Below are 23,785 nucleotides of genomic sequence, written 5' to 3'. Positions count from 1 at the left end.
GAGCAGAACAGTTTATATATAACGCAATAAATCAACTTTAAACAACATATTATGTATTCATTTCATATCAAAAAAGAAAAGAAACTTATAGAAAAGCTTAACAGAAGCATTAAACAAATACAATATAATAAATTTCTATGGAAAGATTGAATAAAAATTTATAATAAAAGAAATACATTATATATTCATATATTTATAGAATGTAATAGAACACTTTTGGAAGATCGATTTGATAATGATCAAAACAGATACAAAAGTTGTTTACATTTTGTTTAAAGGATATTTATTATTATTATTTATTATTTATTAAATTATAAGTAATTTAAGTTTGCATTAGAAGAAACGACACACGACATGAAAATGGTCACATAGCGATCTCTATTTGCATCTTACTTTCTCTTCATGTAAACTTCATTTAATTGTAAATCAACTTTTATGTTTGTTTTAATCTCTAAAAACAACTTTTCAAAGATATATTAACATTCTGTAAGAGTAAAATTGCCAGAAAAATAGAATGGAAGAATAAATGGAAAAAAAAATAAACGAATGAAAAAATAAATAAATTTTTCTATTATATATATCGTATTGTTGTGATAAAGATAGCAATTTAATCATAAAAAATATCAATTTTTTTTTTATTTATTACTTCACTTTCGTTTCTTCTATTCTTACTTTTCTCTCACTTTAAAAGAGTTTTTTTAACAAATTCCCACAGAAAAAATTTATTTGGCAACATTATATTAAAAGAAACTTTATAGAGAAACTTTATATAGAAAATTCTTTACAATTTATTTATCTTCAAATTTTAAAAAGATTGACAAAAGCAAAGAGATTATAATTGATTATTTAAATTATTATTTAATTTACAATTGTATACTATTTCTTTTATTTATCGAATGTATATTGTATAAGTTTTTCAAGTTTCTAAATTAGTTTTGAAAAAATTCATTGATTATTCAAATATTTTTAGACTATGTACAATAGTAGCTTTAGAATTAATAATTTTTTTTTCTGTTTTATAATTGATAATTCACTATCGTTACTTAATTAGGAAATGATGACTGTTTTGAAATGAGTTGATTACGTAATTCAATATTCACTATACTATTTAATAATTCAAGATCAATTTATTATTGGTAATTGATTTTTTTTATTTTACAAAAATATATTTATCACGTGATTTTGCTAATGAAAATAAACTAATAGGATTAAACTAAATTAAATGAATATATTATAAAAAAAATGTAAGAATATATGCTAATAGTTTGGTAAACATTTCTGATTACAACTAAAATAATTGAGCAAGCAAATGGCGTTCTTATCCTTTTCATGATATTATCTTTTAATTATCTTTATATTTTATTATCTTTATTTTAAATATCAATATTATCTTTTATATGTGTAGCTGATCCAATTGCATTTATGTAATCAAATGTAATTATGTGTAATCAAAATTTTTTCTCTATTTAGAGTATATTTTGAGTACTATTGTTTTCTCATATTATTTTATGTATTCAAAATCTTAGAAATCCAATAAATTGATTATAATTAAAGATATAATATATACATATAATTTTCAATCATTTCGAATATCTTATAAGTATTTCAAATGATAGAACAATAAATCAAGTAGACTCGAATTCAGACAAAATAGTGAGATTGTAAATTAAAATTGATATTAAATGATGACATTGATTTTAGTAGTCATATTCAAGGTTATACGCATCTCGTATTCAGAGTTGCCAAGAAAGTCTTTACTGCTGACTTAGGTACTTGAAAGAAAAAACTAATTCTGAATTGATATCGAACGACCTTGAAGGAGACTCGAGAAATTTCTTCTTTAATATATTTCTAGCATTTTTCAGGCATGTAAATTTTAAACGCTTGACTGATTTTATCATCTCGCTTACCTATATCGCTTCTACTAAAAGTAAATATTTTGAAAAATATAAATGTATTATTAAACAATCTGATCAAAGAATTTGAGAATTTGAGGAACTTAAAAACAAAAGGAGATCGATTAATAATAATTTATCGATTCGATTATTGTTAAATAATCTCTAATCTCTAATATAGATGAGATAGTACTAATAATAAGGTCATGAAAATAGCTAAAATAGGTAAAAAATTATTGAAAAATTTCTTCTCTCAGTAGTTCTGCTAAGTCAAATTCTGGTTGAATAAATTCGAATTTTTTATGAATACAATAATTTTTTTCACATTGTCCCTCCAGTTCAATTCAAAAGCGAGCATTAACTTGAATATTCCTGAATAAGAATAGTACATTATCAGTTATAGAATTACCACTTACTGAAATATTTGTGAAAAGTGCGAATCTTTCTAATATCGAATTAATTATTTTATATTTTCTATATAATATATATTCTAACTTATATTATAACTATATTATAACTTATAGTACTTATAATATTCATTCTAAAGTTCAAAATTAGTTTGTATGAAATGATTAAAAATATATTCTTTGATATTTTATTTCAATAATCAATAATCGAAATTTAGGAATTTTATTATTATTAAAATTGATTGGAATTTATAAGTATATATTGAACTTGATTATATTTCTAATTATATTAATATCGTAAGTGTATATGTATACCAATTTGTTTGCTTATTTGTGAGTGTTTATTTTTATTAATTTCTAGAATTCTTAGGAAATCTTAGAATAAAAAATATAATTAATTTACAATTTTTGTATTATATTATTATAAATGATTTTAATTAAATTATTGAGATTTTATTATATTTATATTGATTTTCATAGATATCCATAGATTTTTCAATTACTAAAAATTAATCTTGCTGAACAATTGTTACACTCTATTTTATATCGCTCTCTCTCTCTCTCTCTCTCTCTCTCTCTCTCTCTCTCTCTCTCTCTCTCTCTCTCTCTCTCTCTCTCTCCACCTTTCTACCTTTCTCTATCTTTTTTCCTCAATGACACGACAAAGTCGAGTAAGATAATATTGGTAAATTCTCGGAATTTTACTTTTTCGAATATCTGTATAAAACACGATATCAAATGATAATCATATATCCAATTGTAATCTTGCTCACTCGTATTTTTTCTGATTGTTTTTTATTCCTTATCATTCATTCTCATTCAATGCATTTTCTTTTCTTATATTTATCAAAAAAATATCGACTTAAGATATTGAAATCTAATTTGTGAAATTTAATCGTTTTTATATTTAATACTCCCATAATTTCATCTTTATTATTAACAATGACTGGAGATATTAATATTATATATGTTAGTTTTCTAAAAAATATATTATTATCAATTTGTGTCGGATGCATGATTTGCAGACTTTCCAAGTATAATTAATAATAATTAATAATTATAAGTTGAAATTATATTAAAATATACTTCACGTTATTATTAAAATTAATAGTTTTATATATTCTTTAGTTTAATATGCTTTATATTATAATATTTATAATATAAAAAAATTAAATTCTAATTTCTGCAAATTATTAAGAAAAATAGAAAAGAATTAGAATTTAGAGAGTTATTAGAGATAGAATTTAAAAAAAAAAAAAATTTATTTTAAATTATTATCGTAATGTTTGATTTAAGAAGTTTCATTTTATAACGAAAATATTAAATGGCAAATGAAACATTTATATTAAAAGATATGTGATTTACATTTACTTAATAGCACGAACTGAATTTTAATTAAATTCTTAGTAATAACAAATGCAAATTTATATCTAAATCATATTTCATTCTATATTCTAAAAAGAAAAAAAACATAATAAATAGAAAATCTTTCTAATCAACCATTTACTATTCCAATCATTCATCATTTATTATTGCCAATTTATATTCACAAAATGCTGATATGGTCAAAAGAATCATATTAATAAATTATATTTGCAACAATGTGCAACATTAAAAATGAATATATACATATCCTATTGAGATAATGAAGGAATCTTGTATACCGTCGCAATAGAATACCGGTTAAGTCAAAAAGATCAAACAAAGACTTGCAATAGAAGAGAAAATATACCAAATAACTACTAGCGAGTTAAAAGAAATTTCAAGTTTTTTTAAGATCATAAGCTAACTTACTGTTCTTAATTATAAAAACAATTATTATAATTCCTAGAATTATATACGATATAAATCAAATATTCCCTGTGGATTTGAAAATCCAATTGGTATGCGTAAATACGATGCTTCCTAATTATTCTTAGTGCGTGATATGAGACCATGTTCCCAGCTTAATTGCCTTCGTTACTAGGTATAAATAACTATATAGTTGTACGTGTTTTACGCGATCAAACGAAGATAAACAAGATGAAATCGTTCGTGCTCTCGGCAAATTGGACTCTGGAACGGTGAAAAATCCGTTTAATGTCGCTATTGTTCACTGACGTACGTAATTTTGTCGTAGTAAAACGTTCGTATTCAGTAACAAGCACTCTTTCTTACACCAATTATGTTTTTGTTCTTCGTTTCTCGATCTCGATTTCTCTTTCGTAACGTTGTACAATTTTCTGATTAAAATTAAACAATTTGAGTGTTAGTCATTGTCTTGTTTTCTTGATGTTGGATTTGAAAAAGATAAAAACTGTAAGCTTTTTACATTCCTTCATGCGAGATTTGTGTACATTTTAAACATTTTATGATTTTTAATATTTCTGAAATAATTTCAAAATCGTGTATCTTGGCAAAAAAAAATCTTGTGACAATAAATCAAAATTGACTTTATAAAGAAAAAATGATATTGATAAATTGACAGAAATATTAAAAAAAAATTTCTTTAGCTATTTAAATAAATAATAAATATAATAAATATAGTAAAAATCGATATCTTTTATCTTCAAAATAATTTAACATGAAAAACAATTTTTACAATTGTATTTAGATTAATACAAAAGTGCGTAAAAAATTATTTGATTCTTAAACAATAAAACTTGAGTGATTAAAACTTATTTTATTGAAACTTATTTTATCGAATCTGTCTTATAGTTTTGCATAAATAGTCAAATTTTTAAAACAACTTAATTTAAAAAAAATAAATTACGGTTGACCTTTTTTAATATTATTAATACATTGTTGATTAATAATTTCATGTAATAATTATTTTTTTATAATTAAATTTTGGAAAATGAAAATATTTAAATAAATTTCAATATATTTTTACAAAACATGTGTTATTATAAATTATTTAAAAATTTATTTAATCATTTTTTTGTAATCTCTTTTATGAACTTTTATGAATCTAATCTTTGTAATATTTATCTACATACAGATACAAAACATATTTTGCAAATTAATCTGGTTTTATTACATTTTACGTTTGAAGAACATATGTTCTACATAATAAATTATACATAATTATTTTTTCTAATACATTCTTTTAAATGCTTAAAAATTTAATATTTTAATGAGAGTATGCTTTAAAAATATTCTAAAGATAGGATTTTGGTTCTATATATTTATTTACATAATCCATTGTTGAATTAACTTTGAATAAAAACCATTTATATTTCATTTCCATTTATGCTTCAGGAATTATTTTGCAACTGGAAGAAATAGTTTATATGATTATATATAATTATATATAGCATTAATCTCAAGAAATATTGATATTCATACAATTTTAGCGCAGAAATATATACGATAAGTGTTCGATTATTCATATTTAATAAAAATGAAATTTGAAATTAAAATTTAAAAACATATAATATAATATGTTATTATAATACAAAAAAATTTTACGTTCGTTTCATATCTTGTCTTTCTTATCCATAAAATTTGCTTGATATACTCATCTGTTTGATTCAGTGAAACTATCAACATTACCATTTGATTATAAAATATATATTATACTCATTTGATGAAATATCCAATTTCGTAATACTATCTTTTTTCAATCTATTGCATATAAATAATAGGATATTTGGCAGCATAAGTATATTCAAATATATTCATACCACTTGAGTATGAAGTATCGATATGAATAAATAGAGCATTTATCTATAAATGAATTATTTTTTATTTTATAAACTTTGTGTTATAACAGAAATATGTTGCTATTATTCACAGCTTCTTTTATTTTATTTCTTTTATTTAGAATATTATGTTAATATATTGTTGTATATTTGAATAATGTTTTTAATTTTAAAATTTTAGAAAAATTTGATGTGAAATAGAATAAAAGGTTTGTAATATTAGATTATGTATTTTTATTTTAAAATATAGATATGCAATTCTTATATGTATATATATATATATGTATATATATGTTTCAAATGCATAATTGTTTATTTTTATAATTTTGAATTTTTATTTTTCTCACAAAAAATTGTTATTCAATTTTATTGCTTTTTTGGAACACAATACAATTTTTTAATCGATTTTTTAATTAAATTTTGATCCAGTAAATATTAAATCGGATTAAACATTTAATGGATCGTGAAACGAGAATTATTCGATTACTTCAAGCTGCTCGAAATATAGCAGTGCTCGGTTAATTGTCATACAATTGGAAGCGCGAAATTTATCCAAGGTAGCAGCTATTTTGAAAATTACAATTTCCTTTGATTTCTCTCACGAAAAACATTTCTTACAAATATAACTACGGATATTTATGCAATTATGCAAAATTCTATTTATATAAAAATATACAAAACGTAATAAAAAAACATAAAATATCCAAAATATCCAAAATAATGTATTTAAAAAATAAAACAAATCTCTATTTAAAATTCATTTCTTTAATCATGTTTATAGAAATTTGATTTTGTATAAAAAAAATTTACTTATAAATGAGATAGAAAAAAATATTCGTATATTTAATTATATCTTAACTTTTTAAATACAAATGCATATTGTATATTATTTTTTATTGAAGATCATTTAAATATAATCATATTTGATATTTTCATTAAAAAATATTAGCAAATTGATTATAATATAAAAAAATGAAATATTTATTTTTCGTATATTTTATTATTTTGTCATAGATTATACACAACATTATTTCTCTGGAACAATTCCAGCAATTAATGAAAATAACTTCATGACAATAAAATAGAAAATATAAAGTATAATATTATTGTATATTCGAATAGTAATAAGATATGCATAATTTTATTTATTTATAGTGTGTATTGTGTATATATATATATATATATATATATATATATATATATATATATCGTAATTAATAATATACGATGACTCCAATCTAAATATATAAAATTTGGGTCGCGATACCATTAGAAACTAATATATTAGATCATGCGATAAAAAAGTTGCATATTATTATTAAAGAAAAATGTTATTACATATATATACATATTTTTATCTGTTGAAATGAAAATTGCGTTGAAAAATCTATTGTTTTCCTGATCCACAAAAAATATATTAATAACAAATTTAGCGCAGGGAAAACCAATCGAGCTTAGAATCTAAGTATATAGGTCCTTGTGCTTGTTTATTTTTTCTCCAGTGCTCTCTTTACTTGCCCATCCATCTGGAGGGCTTGTAAAAAGTTTCGATCAATCTTGCAATAATAGGAAAATTTCTCATGAAGACTGGACGTCAGCGTTTAATAAATGAACAGAGGCTTATGAATAAACTATATATAACGTTAAATTGGTTCCCGATAAGATCTCTTTTCTTCTTTTTTTCTCCGCCATATTAGTTATTTTTTTATATCTTTGTCATAATTAAAAGTGATAGGTGTGAATAAATGAAATTTTGCTTGAAGTAATTTTTAGAATTTTAGAACATTAATGAAATTTAAAACAAAATAATAATATGTAGAATGTAAATTTTTAATATAATTTTTAAAAATTTTTCTAATTTTCTTAGAAATTTTTAGTATAAAGGTTATATTTGTATATCTGTGAATATTTTAATTACTCAAAAATCGTATTATAAACTGATATTGAAAATACATACTTTAAAAATAAATTTAATAGTTTAAATATATAAAACATTTTATTTTAAGTTTCAAATAAATCTAAAAAAAAGAGAAAAATAATATTCTATAAATTTTTAATACAATTGTTAAAAATCTCATATTTTTCTTCAATTTTTATATTTAATTTGAAATTAATATATATTTTATATACGATATTAATTAGAAAAGTTAAAAAAAAAATTAAAAAAATTTATTTGAAAAGAAATTAAAAAATTGAAAATGTAATTAAAAAAAATATATAATTTTCACAATAGCAATTAAATTGAAAGTATAAATAGTATATAGATATTATTATATTTTTCTAGTGAAATTATTCTTTTAAAATGACATTATCAGATAATATAATATCTTATGTAATGTCTATGTCTAATAATTTAAAAACTAAAATAATAATAATAATAATAATTTATATAATAAGATATATAATAAAAAATATATATTTTATATTAATAATATTCAAAAAAGCTTCCACGAAATTCAATATAGGTATAAATAACATTATGACAAAATATGATTGAAATGGATAATTTTTACAATATAGTTTTCACTATATTTTTTCGAATCTTTTTATACATTATTTTGTATATAAATAATTACTAATTATATTATAATTATATAAGTAATTAATTGTAAGTAATTTTGATTGTTTTTTATTATCAAAGTCATTTATGGCGTTGAAAGTATTGTAAATATATAATATTTAAAAGCAAAAATAATATTTAATAAATTATTCGAATATCGATAAATATCATTTAATTTATGAAAGGAAACGTGATCGTGAATTTATATTCGTGGTATTATATTTTGAAATTGATCTTTTTTTAAAAGAATTAAAATTGTTTTTAGTTTGATTTTATTGATATTATAAATTTTCAACATTCGTCTTCATATGTGATTTCGAAAAGACATAAAAGTTACTAGTCGAGCAAAAAAGAACATAAAAAAGATTTTATGATATCTGCTATGAAAACTATTATTGTATTTTTATGTCTGTTACATTATCATTTATTTTTATGGTAACATTTCATGAACGTATCGTTTAAATTTGTAAATAAAATTTTAATAACCATCAGATTTCTGGATTTTTCAATTGTCATTTAATTTAAAATTCTTCAAGAAATAAACTATATTATATCTTGAAAAATGATGATATTTATGATTTAATCTTATTAGATAATCTAAAAATATTGAAAAGTAACATAGAATTATTAAATTATTCAAGATTTTTTTAGAAGCTTTTTAAAATCTTTAAAAAAGTTCAATGGATAATATTAATAATTATTATTATTATTAATTTTTAATAATTTTTTCATAATTTTATTAGTTTCAGAAATAATATTCCTTTTTTTATATTCATATACAAAATAAACCAAATAATTATAGATAATATATAATTTGTCCAATTAGATCTTATGTATATATATATATATATATATATATATGATTAAAGAGTTACCTAATCAATTGATTTTGCTATTCAACAAAGCATTTGATATTTCAAAAGCGTTGAAACACTTATATAAGCAAGATAGATATTATATAAAATTATTATGTTACAATTTGTATTATCTTTTTGTATCATCTTTATCTGATATATATTTGTAATTTTAATTATTTCAAAATTATAATTACTATAGAAAATCAGTTTTTAAATATTACTTATTTTATTATATTTTCTGATTTACAAAGAATATTAATTTATAACTTAATTTTTAATAATTTTTAAATTCCTAAAAGAAATTTTATTTTCTAAAAAATTTAAATTTTATATATTTTAAATTTAAAGTTTTTTTAAATAATTATGATCGATTATTGAAAAAATAAATTCTGTGTATTTTAAATTAGAATTTTATATATTTCACTTTTAAATAACACTTTTATATAACACTTTTTAAATGTTTTCTTAATTCCTCTTGAAAATAACCTTTTTTAAATATTTAAATTTTACATTAATATTTATATAAGTAACTAATATAATCTAAAATATCATAAATCTAAATCTAATCTAAAATAAAAATAAAACTAATTTAAAAATTTAATCCAAATTATTTTTTAAAAATATAATCAAAATTTCTCCTTTTTAATAATCTTCGATTGTAATCATATCAAAAAAAATCTTAATTTTTCACAAAATGTTTTCAAATAATATATACATTTCTATTCACGATATATCTACTCAAATATGTTAGGATATTCGTCTTCTCCGCAAAGAAAGTCAGAATATTCCAAATACAAGGCAGAAAGAAAAGAAAAAATAAAGATATTCGACATATCTTCGACAAATGTTTTAAGTGTCTAATCTTGAGAATTTGTTCCTCATATAAGTGAACAAGTTTTATGTTGAGATTAATGATTCGTATTCCCCTTTTAGGAAAGTTATCTTTATATATCTAACAAAAATTGTTTATTACAAAAGCCTTAAAATCCGAATAAGAGAAAGCTTCTTCAAGTCATGCAAATTTATTTTTTTTTCAAATTCCTCGTTTTCTTTTTTTGCTCATTTCGTATGTATAGTTTTATTCCAATTTCCTTATCGCTAAAGGAAACAATTCGTTTAATTTTAAAACTTTTTAATCGTTGTTCCGTATGACAATTAGTTTCTGTTATAGATTTCACTCATTGAATAGCAAAAGTCTTTCATGACATATCTATGTATTATTTTCTAAATAGAAAATACAATGCTCGAGTTATTTCAATTTAGATGTACAATAATAATAATGCCTGTAATAGACGCAGACATACATTCCCACCATTTCTTGAAATTAATTCGACTAAACGAATCTACGTTTTTTTATATATTGCAGCAGGAAAAGTCAAATGCTCTTTTTATTTAAGCCAAGGTCATACGAGCATCAAAAAAACAAGGTGTTATATTGAAATATTCATTAGCGAATATTCATGAACATTATTAACATTAAAAAGTGTTCGATAACTAATTCTTGTTCTTTCATTGTTTTTAACTGTCTTCAATCTATATCGTTGACGAATATAATTTATAAATTGTTGCCAACTGTTCAAATAGCTAGTATAACTAACTTTACATCAATTATATCTATATACTATTATATCTATGGATAAGATATATACTTTAAAACATCCAACAGAAAAGTAAATATATTAATAGTTTTGTGTAAAAAAATTGCAAAAAATTAGAAAAATTTTCTTTATTATATTTTTACGTAAACTTATATAGATATTTCTTGATAGTCTGTAATAGATTTAATTAATTATGATTGCATCATGAGTACTTTTTCAATTACCGAGGAATGATAAAGAATAAAAAATTCTTGCATTTCTTGCATTTCTAAATTTCCATTTAATATCTTTCCAGCAGACCTCTAAATATTTTTGAATTATAAATAATTTTGAATTGTATGAAGTCGCTATAATTAATAGTTAAATAAATATAATCTGAATCTGTGGATCTTTAATCTTTGAATATTTCTTCTATTTATCATCTAATTATTATCATATACATCATCGAATTATTATTCTTTCTATTATTATTTTTTTTATCAAATATATAAAAATATCTCATTACAAGATCTATCATTTTACACAAAATGAAATAAAATCTGTTTTGCAATGTAATGGAAAACAAAAAGATATACGTAATATCCATTTTTTGATTTTTTTTATAATTTAACTTAATTAACTTAATTTAATTTAAACTTATTTTTTCTCATTTTCAATAAAAATCAAAAAATGTGATAATGCTTCCAGAATGTTTTCAGAATATATATATCTATCTTTTTATTAAGCGAGTTATCTTAGTAAATTTATCTAATTAATAAATTTGATGCTATTTTATATGCTGCATTTATTTTGTATTATTTTTTATTTTATGTGCTTCTTTCTTACATAATCGCATATGTGCAATTCATATATGATATACATGACTGATTGTAAGATACTTATTTATTCGATGTAATATCTAATTTCATAGCTGTTCTTATTCAACCTATCATTAATATATAACATATCATAGCTATTATAATATATAATATAATTAGTCAAATTAAAATCTTAAATTTAATTTTAAATTACTTTAATGCAATTGCAAAAGAAACTGGATCTTATTTTAAAAATATTCAAATTATTCATAGTATGAATTTTTTCTTTTAACAAACACGCAACTTTTACAGTTATGAATATTTTCTAATTTCGTATTTCTTTCAATTAATTTCATAATTCAAAAATTAAACAATTCAACGCTATATAATTAAAAAAATTTTATTCCAAGTTTATAGCAAACGTTGAATGCATTGGGAATAAGATACAATATCTGATGAAGTACAATCGTGAGAATAAATAATTGTTAATATATATTTTAGTATTATTATAAATAAAAATCTTTATTATAAAACTAAAATTTTATTGAGAATTTAATCAGCTTTATTATTACACAGAAGTAAATAAAAATTTCTATGATTTTAAAGCACACATATTAATGAAAAATGCATTATTCTTAACTCTCCAAGTTTTTTTAAAAATAAAAAGATAGGAATCCAAAGTTTGTGAATAAGAAATAACATTTCTTAGTTTGTTCTTTCTCAAAAAGATATTATCTAAATTAGAAAAACACGTTGGATATTACAATATATTTAATGACTCATATATTTCCATGTGTTAAGAAATTATTTCTAATTGGTTAATTAATTCAATGAAATTGCAACATTCATTTTAAGGTCTAAATAAATCTATGAATCTTTAATGTATTGCATATTTTTCATGAAACAAGAAAATAAAAAGAATCATAAATTTTTCTTGTCATAAAATAAAATATTTTGTCAATTATATTTTTTTCGTTCATTTTAGCAATTCAATTAAATTTTCTTTCTGTTTTTTTTAAATGTATATTACTAATTTTTAGAATTAAGGCAATTATGAAGATATATTTAGAAAAGAAGTTACTTATATGATGATTAAAAAATAATTTTTAAGGAATTCTATAGTTATATAAGAGACAGTTTGATGTTAATCTAAATTTTCGATTCTTACAAATTAAAATTGAAAAATTATTAATAAAAATGATTCAATGATACAATTCATTATTTATTAATTTAACAAATTTTTATTTAAAAAATATTTATTCAATTAAAAGAAACATAATATTGTCAAATTTGTATCTTGTGATTCAATAATTAAATCGAATAATATTAATTTTTAATTTAATTTGATGAAAAAGAAAAAGATAGAAACTCAATTGCTTAAAACAAATTATCAAAATCCTAATAATTTTCTATAATTATATCATTATATACATATCAATATTTTTTTTTCGTGATTTATATTCATATTAATTTCTTTCTATTCAATATTTAATTTCCATTCCAATTAGTAATAAAAAAAAAAAAGAACAACAACAACAGGAAGTTAAAATCATTTAAAATAAACATTTCCTCGAACCATGTGTCAATAGAACTAGGACTAATGGAAACTTAAATATAGCAACTGTAACTGAAACGAATACGTGTAATACACACGAAGAATCATTTTTCGCATGTATAAATCATATTTTGTTCCACAAACATTGGCCACTCAAAGCAACTTTTCCATTTCGAATTACAATTTTTATGAACATAAAGAATAAAAATCAAAAGCTATTACTCTCTATGAATAGTAAATTTATTCTTCGATACGTCGAAGAGTGTTGATTTAACATCGATACGTCGCCAACCATCACGAAACTGTTCAATTGTAATTCAGGTGATAAGACGGACGGAAGTTAAAGGATGCCGGTGCTGTACGCTGCCATATGTCATTCTTCTTGGATACAAAGGTATGATATGATCCAACAGTTGGAATATTAACAACTCCTGTCACAATGATGTATAATCGATAATATAACAATTATTTCTAAAAATATTTAATATATTGATATAATTTTGACTTTTATGTTTCATCTAGAATAAATATAAATAAATTAATAAAAGCGTTTTGAATTATATTAATGTATATATATATATATAGTTAGTATTTATGTAGATATTAGAAAATAAGAAACTTGTGTTAGCATAAATTATTATTTACATTATTAAAAGAAAATAATAAGTTCATCTAAATAAAAAGGTAATTATTAACAAAATAATTTTTATCTTTTATAATTTTTATCTTTTATTTTAGTTCTTTTAAATTTTTTAAATATTTAAATATTTTTATAACATGAAAATTTACTTTTTCCTAATATTTTTAAAAAATTTAAATAAACGTTTAAAATTTTATAGTAATAATGTAGTAATAATTTTTTTATTTTCTGATATTTTTGTATTATACTTTAATATAGTATAAAACATTTTTAATGATTTATATATTTATTTATTCCAGATATAGAATATAGAAACTAGTAGCATTAGTACTCGAATATTTTTGCAAATGATTATATCAATTAGTTCCAAATATAATTCTGCAAAACTTATTAATTATTGAAAAAACATATGCTATATCTGAAGGATATCTTACAAAAGAATGAACGAAATATATAAAACATATTAAGTAATTTATGACTATTAGCACTTTGTAGATATGTTTGATATATGTTTGATAAGAAATAGCAAAGTTCTTCCGCGTATGTTAGAAAAAACAGCTGTAAAAATTATTTAGAAGATTTATAAGGATAAGTTGTAACAAATAAATTAGTACAATATTTTTCAATGTCTGTATTGAATTTTGATATTTTCGTAATGAACATATTGTGTTTTAATTAAAACTGTTAAAAATTAGATATTCGAATATTTTGTTTTAAATATCATGTAAAATATAATATTTTATATTTGAAATATAAATGAATATTATATTCATATTATATTCAAAAAAATATAATATGAAAATATAATAATAAACTTTTTTAAATGTTAAAAACTGAAGTTAAGTAAAATATAGAAAAGAAATTAAAGCTTTTCAATTAACAAAAATCTTTATATAATTCACTCATCGTTGAATATGGTCATTTATATAATTTTTTTTATTAAATTTTCAATGTGGAAAACCAATTAAAAATTATGTCTTAATATAAAATAGAAAAATATAGAATAATTTATTCATAATAAATGATTTATCAATAATTCCTTTTAGTAGCATATATTTTCTTTATCTTATAAATATATCGTGTATATAATAATGTGAGATATAAATTATGTCTATAAATTAACATAAAACATTATGCAAAATTTTTTTCTTTTGATCATAAATCAAATGAAATAATAAAGATAAGTAATATAATTTTAATCAGTTAACATAGTATAGTCAATATAGCATAGCATAAAGAATTTAACATTGATCTTACTAATATCAGCTGATCATGAATCATCAAGATTAACTTCATTATGCATACATAGTAGTATACATAGTAGTATACATGGTAGTATAAGTAGGTAAAACATGATTCTATATATAGCAGTATATATAACAGAAATATTAGAAAAAAATATATTTAATATTAAAAATATATTAAAAATATATATAATTTTTTCATTTAACGTTTTATTTGTTGAAAAATGAAATTTAGAAACTAAGAAAATATCAAACACAGAAAATTGTGGATTATTAATAAAAGATTATTTTACGTACAAAATAAATAAAAAATATAAACTATATTTTTCCATTTCAAGATTTTGAAGATTCGTCGAATACATGAATATTTGATTACTTTTATTCATTTTTGATTTTTTAAAGAATAGAAATATAAAGATTTTTATTCTATATTTTTATGGAATTTATCAATAATTCATTCATATTTAATCAGGGATTGGCTTATATTTAGCAAATTTTCTCAAATAAAGCCTAAAATGAAAAAAATTTATTCTTTTTTTATTTATTTATTTATTTATTTTTACATATATATGATACATATATATATATAAAATTATTTCGAGCTTAGTTGTATTGTTTAACTTAATAAATAAATATCAATCGTCATTTTCCTATACCAATGTTTTTTATATTTTTGATTGATTGATTTTATATTTGTTTTGTTTGTATTATTTCAAAAATCAAAAAAATATTCCACAATAATATTAACATTCTATATACTTATGATTATATGTTATAAATGTGTGATCTTCTTTTATTCATATCTTTATTATGTACTATAATCGACAGATAAATTGCATCGTAATAAGAGCATAACATCGTAGATAAATAGTAATTATCATTTCAAATGATGAGAAATCAGCAGTCATTCATCGAATGATAATAAAGTAACAATATGAATAATTTGCAATATAAATAATTTCTGCTAGTGAAATTCTCTTCCAAACAATGATAGATTCAAAAAAATAAATTTTTATTTTCAATAATTTTATTTATTTCAAAAAAATTTGTTGTAACATCTGTGACTAAAATCATTTAATAGATTTATGATTCTTAATATTTTGTCTTATTTAACGTTAAAAATATTAAAAATTTTAGAAATATAATTATTTAATTGAAATAACATATATTTATGTTATAATTAACATGATTAACAAATAACATGATTATTTCAACTAATTATTTGTTGTGAAAAAAAATTATTTAATATTCAATGTTGCATGACTTAATAGCAGATAAATAATTTGATTTTATTAATTTTTTTGCAAATAGACATAAAGAATATATGAAGATTAATTTTTTTTAATGTATATTTTTAACAACTGATGGAGATTTATTAAATTTTATAAAATTCAAAATCCAATAATTTTTTTAATTTAATGTGTAATAAATGGTTTTGTAAATTTTTAAAGGAAATATCAATCTGTTTTAATTTTTAATAGTTTTTTAATTATTAAAAAATAAAAATATTATTATTTAAAAAAACAAAGTTAATTTTCATATGTTCTAAAAGAATTTCTTACAAAAGATTTAAAAATAGCAAATCATTTTTCTTGTATATTTTTTAAGTAAATAAATGTCGTTTTATTATTCTTAACTTTAGATTACAATGATGAAACAATTTTTTTTTATTATTTATGAAACATTGAAATAAAATGCTAGTCGATCTTGATAATTTTTTACATTTTACATTTAAACATATAAATTTCTATAATTTATCGATTTATGACGTAAAAGAAACAAAATTATAACTTTTTCTGTGCCATGCAATCTTTTTATGAAATATCTTTTCACACAACAAATAATTTATAAGTTATTTAAAATGACCACGTTACATGACTCACCTTGTATATAGGTCACGTGGGGTTATTTTTCTATTTATGTAGAATCTGTTAATAAAACAGCATTAAGCTTATTTTTGACTTCTTGTATTTATCATGGTTACGTGCCAAAAAAAATCTTTATTTTCAAAATAACCAAGAATAATATTACCAATCTACGCTTTAAAACTTGGAAAAAAATTGGATTTACTTAATAATTTACTTAATTTATATCTAGGATTATTAAAACTAATTATTGATCATTGTATATTTCATATATTCTTAGAAAAAAAATTCTTAAAAAATCATTTATTTGCAAAATTTTTTCATTATTAACAAATTAACTATTTTTTCCGAAACTTTTCGATTTAAAAAAAGAAATTACCTTTTTCTAGAATTCTGCTCCAATAAAGATAAGTTGAAAAGAACTTCTGCAACTTGCGCCAATCGATCCAATCCACCCTCAACGTTGTCAAATCCGCCTACACGTTAACCTTGTCATATTCCCAAGTCTACGCTGGTAATTTTTTGTATAAGAAAGGACTATAAACACGCTAGACTTTCTCACGCGAAACGATTAAAAATCACCAAAAAAAATTCTAAAAAACTTATTTGCTACGAGTATTGAATATTTTTTAAACAAAAAATATTGAATATAATTATAATAATATTATAATAATTTTATAAAAATAAAATAGAATTTGAAAGTTTATTTCAAATCGTAATAATAAATATATCTACGGAAATTATTTATCTAAAATATAATAAATGAAATTATTCACTGAAATAGTTTTAAAAATTTATTTATTGTGATAAATATTTATAGGGAAAAATTTATTTAAAGTATAGCAAATGAAATTATTTTGTTGAGATATTTTATATTTCTAAATTTGTTTTTTGATTATTTCAAATATTATTTTGAAATAAATATTTAATAGTCAATAAGAAACGTAAAATCTAATAAACCTAACTTAAAAACGAAATAAATAAAAAGGTATAATAAAAGAAAACAAAAACATTCGTTGCAAAAATATTTATATTTATATTTTTTAATTAATATAAATGCAAATTTCAATAATCGTGTAATTTTAGAATTTCATAAAAATAATATTTAAATATTCCATCGAATATAACGAAAAAAATATTCACTTGAATTAATTCAAATTTAAAAAAAAAAAAAAAAGATCAAAATAATCATCGAAATCACTTATCATCGCTCCGTTTCAAATAGTGGAAATATTTAAATGCAAACATCTTTATTTCTCATTTTAAACACCATTATCCAGATTACTCTTTGTTTCGAAGAGAATATTCGAGTATTTTTAAATCCTCGATATTCGAATACCATCACATTGTCTTCCTTTATATTTTGGCATGCGCGGTACAGAGGGGATGAAGTGTCTGGTGGTGGGCGGCGTTGCGGGTAAAAGGGCGGCCTTTGCGCATAATCCTATGACCTCTTTAGCGCGATGGATCCTTCGAAAAGGATACACACCGAATTGCGCTATCAATTCCACCGTTCCCCCTGGTCGCCGTTTCGAAGAATTGTTGGAAGTGTTCCAACGCACGAACCCGAAGCAGAAACCGAAAGCGAGCGAGCCGTATTCACAACTACTCGCCGATTCCTTATTGGCGCAAGAACGTTCTGTCGCGATGCCACGCGATTCTTCCTCTTCCGTACGCTCGTCACAGAGTGATTTACATCGAGACCAACTTCCCCAACGGGTTTAGTTGTTGTGCGCGCCTCTTTGATCTTTCCTTCCTTTCGATACGGTTTTGTTTTTCGTTGAAAGATTCGTTCGATACTTTCGAAGTAGAATCGTGTGCGCCAATTCTTTGAAGATCGAGAAGCGGTAATTGTTGAACGATTGCATCCGTACGCCAAGATTTGTTTGTGGTTCGTATCAGCTGATTGAATCGCTCGATGGGATTGTTTGGGATGATTTTGTATGGGAATATACTGAATGTGTACATAAGGTTGAAGGAAATAGAAAAATGTTGAAAGATAGATAGATAGAGATAAATGTTTCTAATATTTTTTTTTTTTTTTAAATAATGATTGCATAAAGAAATAGTAATTCATACATATGTTTTAAATTGATTCATATTATTTTGAACGAAATAAAATAAAATAATAGATGATAGAAAATGGTAGAAGAATGTAGCATAATACTGGTCGATTAAATGTTGTAGGACTGTGTCAATTATCTAGGTATAAGAATTGTTGGTTTTTTTCTTTTTTATTCGCTTAGTTTACATCGAAAATTTTTTATAAATGAAATAGAAAATTATGTTCATGTTTCTAAAGAAGATATACATGCCTCAGAATTTTTTTTTTTATTTTTAATTTCAGGAATTGATGAAAATTATATCGCAATTAATCGGGCATATTGCTATATTTCAAATATAAATTTCAATAATAGTAATTTTATAATATATTTAAATTATATAATATATTATATTAATATATAATATCATTACATTTATATATTAATACATTAATATATATATTAATTGTAAATAAGCAAAGTAGAAACAAATCATTTAGATATTTATTGTGTTATATTCAAATGAAATATAAATATTTATATCGAATCCAAATGTAAATAATAAATATTTATTTCATATAGATATCAAGTAAAATAATATTTTCATATAAAAATATTTCAATTCCCAAGTCTTTGTTTTAGAGAGGGAGAGTGAGTGAGTGAGTGAGTGAGTGAGTGAGTGAATGAGAGAGAGAGAGAGAGAGAGAGAGAGAGAGAGAGAGAGAGAGAGAGAGAGAGAGAGAGAGAGAGAGAGAGAGAGAGTTAACTCAAAGGAAAGAAGGGAAAGAAAATTTTCATTAATTATTTTTTAGAAAATATTGTTAGATCGATTAAAAGAAATTGTAATTTTTAATTATTTAACGATTTATGAATTTTTTTTCTTAATTATTGAAATCTTTTATATTGTTATCACTGTTTTTATAACTGTTTTTTTTTTCACAATTAAAATTAAAAATACAATAAATAAATATATTTCGTGTCAATATAATATTATAATCAAAAAAAAAGAAATATATAAGATAATAATAGAAAAATTTTATAAAAATGTAAGAGATTAATAAAGATTTATCGATTATAATTTATAATAATATTATTAAATTTAATTTGATAAAAATCCAGACAATTTTTATTCAATAATTTTGATATTGATAAATCTTTTTTATCTCATATTTTTTTCTTTCCTTTGGGAAGAAGGTATTGTTCAGTCGAAGGCCACGATTTTGTTCGATTAAAAATCTTGACAACTTCCTTCGTGAATCATCAGCATGAATTTTCGAACCTTTTTTGTTTCATAGTGCTTTTCAATTCGATTTATTGTTTGAAAATTATGTTACTAGGAAATTTCTTAAAAATAATAGATTTTATATAATGAAATTAATTGATTTCAGATTTTTTATTTTTGTAATTAATGTATTTATTAGAATAATTATGAAAAAAAATAATTGTTGTAAATAGTTAGTTTTAGTTAATCTAATACTCTAGTTAATAGTCTTAAATTGAAAATATTATTATTTTGTTGGAAATATAATAAATATTTTTATGAAATTTTATTATTCTTATGAAATTAGTTTTATTTTAATAATTTCTATAATAATATATGAAAATGCATATTAAACTAATCTTGATTTCTAGTCAAAAATAATAAATATATTTATTTTTATTCTATCATTTGCATATAAATAAATAAATATAATGTAATAAAGATACAAATTAAAAATTTCAATAATATTATAAATATAAATAGAATTTACTAAAAATATTAAATAGTATTACTATTATTTTACTTTATTACAAATGAAATAACAAATAATAAACAAATAGAAATAAATATTACAATAATAATATATTTACGTTAATAGTTTAAATATTATTTCTTAATTCTAATTTCTCTTAATTCTATTATCCTATTATTGAAACTAAAGAAAATTTCATTTTACTCCTATTAAAATATAAGACTTCACTTTATTAGGATCAGATTTCAGAAAAAAAAGCAGAAGATTAAAAGCTTAGAAGATTACGATGTTCTTTTAGTGTGAGAAGACTATTATGTATATATTCAACCTTTTAAAGATACTCGAAGCAAGGTTTTACAACGCAGCACGTATGTTTAACCTTGAAATTGAGATATCTTCCGTGGTCCACTCGATCAAGACGTTGCGAAATACGTCAGCGAAATACTCTTAAGTGAAATGGTCTATTTGAAGGCAGACAGCTGAAGTAGGTCAACTCGCTGTTGCTCTGACACGTTCCGTGTACATTTCGTCTACTGCACGCAGGCTACGCCTGATTCTCAGTCAGTTCCGTTTTAAATCAAATACGCGCTATATTTAAGCTGTTTGGAGAACCGCATCCCAACGATAAATTTAATCGTTTCATTTAATGTATAACCGGTCATAAAAAAAAAAAGTATCCAGCTTTCAATCCATTTTTATTTTCAAACTATTAGAATAATTATCAGAGAATAATATTATAAAGTAAATAGATATGTATTTACAGAAAATGAATTTAATGTTTGTTTTTATTAATATATAATTTTAAATATATATAAATAGTAATTTTAAATATATTTTTTTTATTTAATTGGATACTTCTGTGATATTTGTACATTATTACGTTTTTTTCATATTATCGTGTTAAAATAATAATTTTTCATATTTGTTATATTATTTGGAATATAATTAATAATTGTTTTATTTTATTAGAAAAAAATTTTTTACAAATATTTTCAACATATTTATCCATATCGTAAAAATATTTTGATGAAATAATCAATGATAATTATATTATATTTTTTATAATATTATAAAAATATGTAATATAAATAATATATAAAGTAATAATTCAAATTTTGTAAATAGAAATATTTGAAAAAAATATGAAATACAAGGATTATATTGCATTGCATGAATATTAATATATAAAAAAGAAAAATAAATTAATAATTAAATTGCTTATTAAATATTTTAAATTACATTATTTTAATGTAATGTTTTTTAAAATAACGAAGTATCTATTTGTAGTGTTTTTTAAAAAAATAATACTAAATGTAAAAAGTATTATGATTATCACTTATTATCATTAATTTAAAAAAAGAATTACAAAAAATCACAAAAGAATAACTTTAGCATGTTTGTATAATAATTTATTTACAAAATATATTTATACAAATTTATACAAATTAATTCTGCTTTTGATTTGAATTATCATGATATGAATCATCAATATAATTTCACTGTCCATATTAATTCTTCTTTTGCATATTTTTTATTTAAAATTTTTTCAAGTAAAATGAATTCAGGAGACTTTGAAGTAATTAATATATTTCTTTGTTTTTATTTTTTTCATTGTTTCTTTAAATGAAAATTTAAATTATTTGTGTTTATTTAATTTTCATTTATGTATATATAAAACATATTAAAACTTTTTATACACAAAAATAGAATTTCCTTAAAAAATATAAATCTTTACTCAAAGTAATTGTCTATGACATGTACAACTTTGACAATTATTTATATAAATATAATTTATATATAAATTTATTATTATTATATATAAATTTTATAAATTATATTATATTATTATATATATATTATATTTTATATATATATTATATTAAATTTTATAAATTATAAATTTATTATTATTATATATTCATTATATATATATTAAAAATACTATGAAAAATTATTTTTTTAATAAATGTAAAAAGAATTATTTATTCTAATTCTATTTTTATTTTGTAATTTTTCCCTTTGTTAATGTTTATTTAATATTTCATATAATCATTTATAACAAATTATCTATCAAATTAAAAATTGGATTAATTTGATCGGTTCATAAATGTATCAAAAGAAACTTTTATAATTCAATTTAACTGTCGAGTATAAACTGTAAGCAGCAACTGTAGTCGATATTTATCGATAAGAGCTGTATGTCATAAATAAACTTGAACTGGTTAAACCACTTCAATTCATCTTGTAACGACTACGATTCATTTTATAAGACAAGATGGTCGTGATAAATCGAACAGTTTCATTCAGATCGAGATAACTTCAAAATCTCTTGTAAATTACGGCCAAAAGTAATTCAGGTTGCTTTATCAGTTTCTTTAATCCGATATAGATCTGGGCAAAATTTATTTACTTGGATAATTAAAAAAAATTTGAGAAAATAAATATAAAATTTAATTATTTCAAGGAATAACGTTTATTTCTTAAGTGAAAGTTAAAAATTTAATACAATTATTATAGAATAAATGTAATAATAATAATATCACTAACAAACAATTAATAAATAATAATATAAGCATTGCATATTAAGAAATCAATTATTTTCATCAAAATCAAATAACAAATAAAATTTTTCATATAAAAAATTTATTATTTTTTAGATCTGTATTTTTTAGATCTAATATTCTTTATGTTTATTCTAATTGTAGTTTTAACTTTGAAGATTATTAGAAACTCTCTAATTATTTTGTGCAAATGTGTGTCAGAAAATTGTAAAATCACCTTTCTCTCTTTTTTTTATCATCAAACTGTAAGCGTGGTAGAGTGAAAGCAAAGATTATATTGAATAATTATAACAGAGTTTCTAATTTCAAATTACATAAAAAACTAAAGCTAAATATTCAAAAGATATG

General features: G+C 20.7%; 1 protein-coding gene across 9 annotated transcripts in view; it reads left to right on the top strand.

Annotated features, from left to right (window-relative positions):
• Positions 1–23,785, top strand: part of LOC411812 (serine/threonine-protein kinase Doa) — an 82,158-nt gene that overhangs the window by 17,545 nt on the left and 40,828 nt on the right. For 3 of the 9 annotated variants that reach the window (XM_006559255.3, XM_006559254.3, XM_016915501.2), the window contains exon 2: positions 13,674–13,746. The exons of the other annotated variants lie outside the window; for them this stretch is intronic. In XM_006559255.3, the coding sequence (XP_006559318.1) occupies positions 13,700–13,746 (47 nt within the window). In that variant the 5' untranslated portion in view covers positions 13,674–13,699. The remainder of the gene's footprint in view (positions 1–13,673; positions 13,747–23,785) is intronic. 9 annotated transcript variants of the gene reach the window in all.

This window comes from Apis mellifera, linkage group LG12 (genome assembly GCF_003254395.2).
Source record: "Apis mellifera strain DH4 linkage group LG12, Amel_HAv3.1, whole genome shotgun sequence".
Classification (NCBI taxonomy): Eukaryota; Metazoa; Arthropoda; class Insecta; order Hymenoptera; family Apidae; genus Apis; species Apis mellifera.
This window is presented reverse-complemented; position numbering and strand designations above follow the sequence as displayed.